This window comes from Haliotis cracherodii, unplaced genomic scaffold (assembly GCF_022045235.1).
Source record: "Haliotis cracherodii isolate W230 unplaced genomic scaffold, xgHalCrac1.p SCAF_3, whole genome shotgun sequence".
Classification (NCBI taxonomy): domain Eukaryota; kingdom Metazoa; phylum Mollusca; class Gastropoda; order Lepetellida; family Haliotidae; genus Haliotis; species Haliotis cracherodii.
In genome coordinates, this window is record NW_027266286.1 from 35,856,809 (window position 1) to 35,866,826 (window position 10,018).

Sequence of the window (10,018 nt, forward strand, 5' to 3'; positions counted from 1 at the left end):
GGGAGGAGTAGACAAGAGACGATATGGTGAGATAATATCTAGATCTATATTTGCAGCAATAATATGTGATTTCATCCGAATTCCAAGTGGTGGAATCAGCTTTGTTTTTTTCTGAAACAGCTCTTCATATAGGGGTTGAAAAACAGAGTCATAAGCAGGATTAGAAGGATTAGAGTGTAATTTAGTGATATATTGAAGAGACAATTTAACACGGCGTTGTTTCAACGAAGGTTCATCAGCCTCGACATAGAGACTGTCAACAGGAGAAGTTCTAAAAGCACCAAGACACAGTGAGTGAGTAAGTTTTGCTTAACGCCGCATCAGCAATCTTGCAGCTATTCGCAGCGAAAAAATGTCTAATCGGACCATAGGGAATCAAATATAATAAAAGTGATGCTGAAAATCACTAAAACTTCAGTCAATATCACAGTCAAGAGTAAAAACTGATTGTTCAGATAAGAGGCTATATTTTATCATACAGTTTGATTTCTTTTAAATATGCTAAAATCAAGTGATTAGAAACTGAATTAAAAAGTTCAGATAGGGTATGAACATTATCATAAAAGTGTTGTCTGATGAGTGCAAAATCTGCACAATCAAGCAAAATGTGCTTGATAGTATTTGGACTATTGCAGGGGATACAAAAAGGTGGATCTTCACCCTTCAATAAAAACGAATGTGTATAATAACTATGGCCAATGCGGCACCGCTGTAAAACAACTTCATCATAACGATGTAAACCAGAACATGCGTGACCTCCAATCTGTGGTTTGATAGCATGAAGTTTGTTCAGAGTCTTGGTATTCCAAGATTTTTGCCATTGATCATTCACATATTGTCTGATGGAAGGTTTCAGATCAGAATATGGGAGTTTTGTGTTTGACTTTGGTTTATTAAGAGCGTTTTTTGCCAAAGAATCTGCCTTACAGTTGCCACTGATGCCAACATGACTGGGCAGCCAACAAAAAATTATATCTTTTCCAGCGACTGATAAATTGAGATGACACCTTAAAATTTCAGCTAAAAATGGATGATCCACTTTTCGGTTTTTGATTGCCTGTAAACAGGACAGACTATCAGAAAATATGAGAAAACTGGTGTCAAGAGACTTTTCAATATGACGCAAAGCTAATAGTATAGCCTGTGCTTCTGCCGTGAAAATGGAGCTTCCATCCGTTAATCGTATTGACATAGTACAGCTGTTTGTAACCGCTGCTGCTGATACCTTCTCATCATCTTTTGACCCATCTGTGTAAATACTGGTATGAGATTGGTAGTTGCTTTTCAATTCATGGAATGCTTGTTGATAAGATAATTGATGGGTTTCAGATTTCTTTAGTTTTGTCAGTTCTAAATTAACGACAGGTTGTATAGATTGCCACTGAGGCATTGCTGGTACTCTATATTCAGCAATAGCAGAAAGATTTAAATGAGCATTATGGACATGTGATTCCATGCGAATGCCAAGTGGTGGAATTATGTTTGGTTTTCTGTCATACAAATGCTTATACAGAGGAGAGAATACATGGTTAAAGGTAGGAATAGATGGATTGGAGCGAAGTTTAGTGACATATTGTAATGCCAGTTTGATGCGTCTCAAATTAAGACAGGGTTCATTTGCCTCCACATACAAACTGTCAATGGGCGATGTCCTAAATGCTCCAAGGCACAATCGAAGTCCTTGGTGGTGAATTGTGTCAAGTTCTCGGATATATGATTTACGGGCTGAACCGTAAATGAAACAACCATAGTCAAGTTTGGATCTTATCAAGGTTCTATAGATGTGCAATAATGTGTCTCTATCGCCACCCCATTTAGCGTTTGATACCACTTTAAGAATATCAAGTGCTTTCAAACATCTAGCCTTCAGATATTTAATGTGAGGTATAAAAGATAATTTATGATCAAAGACAATACCCAAAAACTTTGTTTCCGTGACCACTTTGATAGGAATGTCATTTAAAGTCAATTCTGGTTCTTTATGTACCTTCCGTTTGTTGCAAAAATGGACACAACAGGTTTTAGTTTTCGAAAACCTAAAACCGTTTTCTTGAGACCATTTATGTATTTTATGTAGACAGAGTTGTAACTGTCTTTCTATGGTATTCATATTGGCACCACGACATGATATATTAAAATCATCAGCAAATAACAAACCATTAATATTGTCATTCAAGACTTTAGCAAGACTGTTGATTTTTATGCTAAATAGTGTCACTGATAAAATACTGCCCTGAGGGACCCCCATTTCCTGATCATACATCTCAGATAATGTGGAGCCCACTCGAACTTTGAATTTTCTATCTTCTAAAAAACGGGTGATAAAATCAGGCATACGGCCACGAAGACCCATATCATGGAGATCTTTTAAGATGCCATATTTCCATGTTGTATCGTATGCCTTCTCTAAATCAAAAAAGATTGATACTACATGTTGTTTATTAATGAAACCATTGCGTACAAAAGATTCTAAACCAACGAGATGATCAATGGTGCTCCTCTGATGTCTGAAACCTGACTGAATATCAGTTATCAGGTGATTAGATTCCAAATACCAGACAAGACGCCTGTTGATCATTCGTTCCATTGTTTTACAGATGCAACTTGTTAAAGCTATTGGACGGTAATTAGAAGGATTCGTGTGATCTTTCCCTGGTTTGGGCACAGGGATGATGGTAGCCTCATGCCAAGAAGAAGGAAAATGTCCAGATTCCCAAATATTATTGTAAATGAACAAGAGGGTTAAAAGAGATGATTCCGGTAGATGTTTCAATAATTGATAATGGATATCATCCGGCCCAGATGCTGTATCATGAGCTTTGTTTAGAGCCTCGTGTAGTTCACTTAAGGAAAAAGATTCATTGTAATCTTCAGAATTATCAGATTTGAAAGTAAGAATCTTCTTTTCCTGCTGACTCTGATACCTTTGAAATTTAGGATCATAGGTGGCAGACGATGAATTATTACTGATTGTCTCGGCCAGTTTATTAGCAATGTCTTTTTTAGAAGTTAATATCTCAGTATCATCTTTTAAGTGTTGAACACTACTAGTGGAACCTTTACCTTTTATCCTGCGAACCATATTCCATACTTTATTGAGTGGAGTACGTGTAGTCAATGTGGACACAAAATGTCTCCAGCTGCTACGTTTATGTTGCTTGATGGTTCTACGAGCTTTTGCTCTTGATATCCTTAAGTGTTTTAAATTGTCTTGAGTTGGGTGTTTATTGAAAACTCTTTCAGCCTTTTTCCTGTTTTTTCTAGCTTTTCTGCAATCTTCATTGTACCAAGGTGTACTAACACGTGGAGTTGTCGAGGTTTTAGAGATGGTTTCGGTGGCAATGTTTAGTAACGTATCAGAAAACAATTGAAGTTGGTCATGAACATTTATGAAATAATCAGCTTTCAATTTAGCACTGCACAAAGAACTAAAAGACAGCCAATCAGCCTTGGAAAATTGCCATTTGGAAATGGATCTATCCATACAGGGAGTGATAGTTTGAATGACAGTAGGAAAGTGATCACTACCGCACAAATCATCGTGAACAGACCAAGAAAAGTCATTAAATAATGATGGATCAGAAATGGACAAATCCAACGCAGAGTATGTACCTGTTGCAGGATGGAGGTAGGTATTACTGCCATCATTAAGAAGACATAGACCGTGCTTATCAAGCATTTCTTCTAGTAGTTTTCCTTTGTCATTGCGATCAGATGAACCCCATAAGGGATTGTGACCATTTAAGTCTCCCATAATTAAGAAAGGTTTGGGAAGCTGGTCAATAAGCTTGTCCAGATCCCTGATTTGGAGAGCAGATGATGGAGGTATGTATAATGAGCACAGAGTTATTGCAACATGTAAAGATAGACGTACTGCAACAGCTTGTAAGTTAGTATTTAATACAATGGGGCTGTGTAGTGCTCCCTGTTTAATAAGTATACTAGTGCCACCAGATGCCTTACCATTGGTGATCTTTGCAAAGGAACTATAGGTATCATACTGGCGCAAATTAAATGAATGATCATCCCTCAGAAATGTTTCCTGGAGGCTAAATGCCACGGGGTTATAATCTTTGGCTAGAAGTTTGATTTCTTCAAAATTTGCTTTAACCCCTCGACAATTCCATTGTATTAGTGTAGTATTCATGGTGGGTGTGTTATGGGAGATCGCTCCCGACCCTTTTTCTTAGGAGAATGGCTCCTAGAGCGGGTGCTCTGAGTGGGTGACACTTCCATGTCATCTAAAACACCAAACTTGTTGAAAATGGACACAGGGTCTCGGTGTCCTTTTGGAATACGGTCACTGGAAATTTGTTTTTTTGAATAATTTACATTGACATTTTTCTTTTTCTGAAGTGGAAAAGAAGGTGTCTGAGTTTCAGATGATGTTGATGTAGTTTATGACGAAGATTTTGTAGTTGGTGAAGTTTTGAGTTCACGAAGACTCACTGGTACTTCAGTATTTACCCAAGTGAAGTCAGTTTGACAGTCAATAGTTGTTGTTGATGGTTTCGAGACTACAGCGTAGCTTGATTTGCCTCTCAAGGAAATATTGTTGGAAGGTGAAATTGAAGCTGCCAACTTCCTTGCGTCTGAAAAACTGATGTTCTTCTCAGTTTTTATGCGCTGAGTGGTCATTTCTAACTTCCAAACTGGACACTCTTTAGAGGAGGACATGTGAGGACCAAAGCAATTTACACATTTGAATTCAAATTCACATGAGTTGCCATCATGATCACCTCCACCACAACGATAACAAGCGGCAGGTTTGGTACATGTTTTCTGTCCATGACCAAACTTCTGGCATTTAAAACACCTGAGAGGATTTGGAACATACATGTCAATTCTCATAGAGAAGCATCCTACTTTAATTGATTGAGGTAGCTTTGGAACATCAAACGTAAGCAGGTAGGTATTGGATGGTGAAAAGATTCCATCCTTCTTAAAGGTGAAACGCTTTGCCTCAACTACACCTTGCATACGTAACTGACTTACAATGTCATCAGTAGATAGATCAGCAAGACTCTTATCTCTGTCTCGGATAATGCCTTTGCTGAAGTTCAGGGACTTGTGTGGATAACAAGTTATGGCTATATTTGCAAAAAGTTTGGCTTCCAGCAGATTAGCTGCCTGACCTCTTGTAACACATTCTATAAGAATGGCACCAGATCTAGTTTTGGTGACATTCTTCACAGTTCCAGCAATACCCTGAATTGCTTTTTCTAATAAAAAGGGGGAACATGAAGTCAACTGTTTTTCACTGGATTCAGCAACGATGAATCGAGGCCAGGTGTCGCGTTCAGAGTAACAGAGTCTGGTAATCATATCTTCCTCATCATCAGTGTCATCTGTATGATAACGTTTTTGTTTTTTGGGGTTTTGAGTAGCCATGGTAAAGTAGTTGTGTTTCACCCTCCTGGTTCCCCACCCACCATGGAGCGTCAACAAGGACGATGCCAAATGCCTGTGGGCCTCCAACAGGCGGCACCAAGGATACCAAGAGGGTATACTCAAGCAGAAACATTAGAAATAATGTACCACCAGATTGGCCCATGAGCCACCGCCTTCTGGGCAATAAGACTCTAGGCAAAATTGCATATAATTCAACATATAAGCATACAAATATGGTGTGAATACAATTTAAACAGCAGTAAAATTTGCCAAATGAAAACTAAATTGGGTCAAATCTGTGCTGATAAAAGAAAATGCACAGGGCTCGGCATGACCAGCCGATTGATAGGACCGGGCCCATCCTACCACCCGTCTAGGCGAAGTAAGGGTCGAAGTGGTGTATTGGGCAAAGGAACGCTATTCCTGGAACCAGTGCCCTCAACCACCAGACTCCCGTCCTCCGCCGACACGGGGCGCAACCCACGGCAAACAGGTTGCCCATTTTAGTCGCCTCATACGACCAGCAATGGGAGGCTGTGGAAATATTCTGCCCCGGTTCCACACGGGGGAAGAGCTATTAGCGTTACCCAGCACTCACCACGAGGAGGTTGCTCTTCACGAGTGCCACCAAGACACAGTCTGAGTCCTTGGTGGTGGATTGAATCTAGCTTTTTTAAATTACTCTTGCAAGCTCCAGCATACACAATGGAGCCGTAGTCTAATTTAGAGCGGATTAATGATCTATAAAGGTGAAGGAGGGTTGTCTGATCCCCTCCCCACTTAGAATTCGAGACGACTTTTAACAGATCTAGGGCCTTCAGGCATTTAGTCTTTAAATATTTGATATGTGGTAGAAACGTCAAATGGTGGTCGAAAATGAATCCCAAAAATTTGGCTTCTTTAACAACCTTAATTGGAGTGCCATCTAAAGAGAGTTCTGGATCTTTATGGAGTTTATATTTCCGACAGAAATGTATACAATTTGTTTTGGTCTGTGAAAACCTAAATCCATTCTCAAGACACCATTTATTAATTTTATTAAGACACAACTGTAACTGTCTTTCAATGGTATGCATATTTTTACCACGACATGAAATATTAAAATCATCCACAAACAATGACCCATCTATTGAGTCATTTAATACTTTAGATAAACTATTTATTTTGATGCTAAACAACGTGACAGACAAAATACTGCCCTGTGGAACCCCCTGATCCTGATTATAATGATCAGACAGGGTTGATCCAACACGAACTTGAAATTGTCTGTCAGTTAAAAACTGTGATACAAATTGAGGCAAGCGGCCTCTTAAACCAAAGTCATGTAAATCTTTTAAAATACCATGCTTCCAAGTGGTATCGTAAGCTTTTTCAAGATCGAAAAAGATAGATACAGCATGTTGTTTGTTTATAAAAGCATTTTTAACAAATGATTCTAAAAGAACCAAATGATCAATTGTACTTCGGTTTTTACGAAATCCGCACTGGATATCACTGATTAAATTGTTCGTTTCTAAAAACCAAACTAAGCGATTATTCACCATGCGCTCCATGGTTTTACAAACACAGCTAGTTAATGAAATAGATCGGTAATTGGATGGATCTGTATGATCCCTGCCAGGCTTTGGTATGGGTACAACGATGGCATGTCTCCACGAAGGAGGAAAATGTCCTGTTGTCCAAATATCATCGAAAATATTCAATAGTGTTGTGAGACAAGATTCAGGCAAGTGTTTTAGAAGCTGATAATGGATAACATCAGCACCAGTTGCAGTATCATGAGCTTGTGCTAAAGCAGTGTGTAGCTCATGTAGTGAAAATACTTCGTTATAATCTTCGCCATTGTCAGAAATAAAATTGACTTTTTTCCTTTCTTGTTGTTGTTGATACTTCTGAAACTTTGGATCATAATTTGACGAAGAAGAGTGTTTGGCTAAAGTTTCGCCCAGTTTGTTTGCAATATCTGATTTTTCTGTCAATAAATTATTATCATCTTTGAGATGATGAATACTTGATTTGGAACCTTTGCCTTTGATTTTTTGGATCATGTTCCACAACTTTGACATAGGCATGCGAGAATTTATTTTGGAAACATAATCCTTCCAGGTCTGTCGTTTAATGAGTTTAAAAGTTCGTCGAGCCTTGGCATAGTTAATTCTTACATGATTCAAATTATGAACAGTAGGATGGCGTCGAAAGTATTTCTCAGCCTTCTTCCTACGCTTCCTAGCTTGTTTGCATTCATAAGTAAACCATGGTTTACGAATATGTGGGTTCACAGAGGACTTGGGAATAGTTTCATCAGCTATACCTTTCAGTTGATCGGAAAACAACTGAATCTGGTCAGGAACATCCATAAAAAGGTCGTGTTGCAATTTGTCAGTACATATGTTCTGAAATAACAGCCAATTTGCCTTAGAAAAATTCCATCTTGTTATCAGTGGGGTTTATAGCTGTAATTATTGTCGGAAAATGATCAGTTCCACAAAGGTCATCATGGACTGACCATTCAAATTCATTATAAAAGTTAGAATCTGTGATTGACAGATTTAATGCAGTGTACGTACCTGTTGCAGGATGTAAATATGTGTTCGAGCCGTCGTTGAAGATGCATAGATTATTGTTAGCAATAAAATCTTCAAGGATTTTCCCTTTATTATTTATATTGGAACTTCCCCACAGAGGGTTATGCCCATTAAGATCACCCATGATGATACAGGGCTTAGGTAGTTGGTCAAATAAATCCTGAAGGTCAGACTGCTGTAAATTTGAGGATGGAGAAATATATAGGGAACAAAGTGTGAAAGTTACTTGTAGAGTAAGACGGACAACAACAGCCTGAAGGTTACATTTGCAACAGCCTGAAGGTTACATTTGAGATGAACAGGACTGTGGATGATGCCCTGCCTCACCAAAATGGAAGCACCGCCAAGGGCTTTATCACCTGGAGGTGAAAAAGAATGATAAGAATTGTCCTGACGCAATTCAAATTTATCAGTATGCTTAACATAGGTCTCTTGTAAGCACATAGCTGATGGTTTATAGTCTTGTGCTAATAATTGGACTTCATTAAAATTATTCCTAAGTCCTCTGCAATTCCACTGAATTATGTTAGGAGATTGAGTCATGGTGGCTCAATCGGTGAACGCTCACGTACACGTGAGGAGGAAGGACTCCTACTACTGCTCTGTGAAGATGGGGTGACATCCATGTCCAGAGCATCAAAGGAGTTGTGGACAACTATCTCTGAAGAAGAGGAGTTCTTGTTTGTCTGTTTTTTATTTCGTTTTTTCCTTTCTTTTCTGGTCAGAGTAACATCGGCAGATCCAGTTGTTGCTGGTTCAACAGTAGCCTCTGGCTCTTTAGTAGCTGATTCAACAGCATCAGGGTAAACAGACAAAGTTTCAGTTTGACTCGAGGATGAATTTGACGTAATCACAGAAGTAAAGCTGATAGGTGTATCTGATTTGATCCATGTCAATTCTGTTTGAACAGAAATCGATACCATTGGAGGAGCAGAGATAGTAGCAGCAGCAGCAGCAGCAGAGTAGGTTCTGGTAAGTGGAGTAGACGGGGACTGACTTTCAATAAACTTCTTAGCCTCGTAAAACGAGATATTTTGTTCATATTTGAGTTTTATGATTTTTGATTGCTTTTGCCACACTGGACATAATTTAGATAAAGCCAGATGTTTGCCGTTACAGTTTGAACATTTAATGTCAGCTGTACATCCAGTGCTGTCATGGTCGTCACCACAGCGCTGACAGACTACAGAGTGATTACAAGATTTTGATCCATGTCCAAATTTTTGGCACTTGAAACATCGGAGTGGATTGGGGACATACACCTCCACTCCAATGTTTAGATAACCAGCTTTAACAGACTTAGGAAGGGCCGACAAGGCAAATGTAAGCATATAGGTATTTGACGGGATGATGTCACCGTCTCTGGATTTCATGGTGAAACGCTTAACTGCAGTTACCCCTTGACTAGTCAATTCATCTGTAATGTCTTGCTCCGACATGTCGGACAGGCAACGAGCTCTGTCTCGAACAATGCCTCGGCAAGAATTCAAGGTTTTGTGTACGGACACAGCAACCTCAATATTTGCAAATGTAGTTACAGATAGCAAATTGAGAGATTGCTGTCTCCGTGAACACTCAACAAGAAGAGAGCCACTACGAAGACGTGTTACATTTTTAACTTCTCCGCAAATTCCTGAAACTGCTTTTGAGATGGCGAAAGGATTAAGTTTTAGTGGTTGTTTATCAGCTGCCTCGATCACAATAAATCGGGCCCAGGAATCCAATTCACGAGATAAGTTTTCAGTTTGATCAGATACATGTAGATCGACATGTCTGCGTTTCGAACGGTTTGAACCAGGGTATTGGAGAGACATGATGAAAGGAAATAATTCAGCACCTCTGCTCCCCACCCACCATGGAGTGCCACAAAGAGCGATGTTTTATTGCACCGGATCTCCAACATGCAAACATCAGGGATACGGAGGTGGTATACTCCAGTAAGAACAACATGAATAGCTGTATTTGTCTATCAAATAAAATGTCAGGCTGGTCCGGTGTCCCGGTATAAACTCTCCCCCGTACAAATTCTCCCCCCGGAGAGT

General features: G+C 39.3%; 1 protein-coding gene across 1 annotated transcript; it reads right to left on the reverse strand.

Moving 5' to 3' along the window:
* Window positions 1-8,515: 8,515 nt before the first annotated feature.
* On the reverse strand, window positions 8,516-9,415 carry LOC139475394 (uncharacterized). The gene has a single exon (XM_071258614.1). It carries the CDS (start codon window positions 9,413-9,415, stop codon window positions 8,516-8,518), a length of 900 nt encoding a protein of 299 aa, XP_071114715.1.
* Window positions 9,416-10,018: the final 603 nt, after the last annotated feature.

Excerpts from the sequence above, each read along its gene's own strand:
- LOC139475394 (XM_071258614.1), bottom strand. The coding sequence starts at position 9,415 with ATGTCGGAGCAAGACATTACAGATGAATTGACTAGTCAAGGGGTAACT.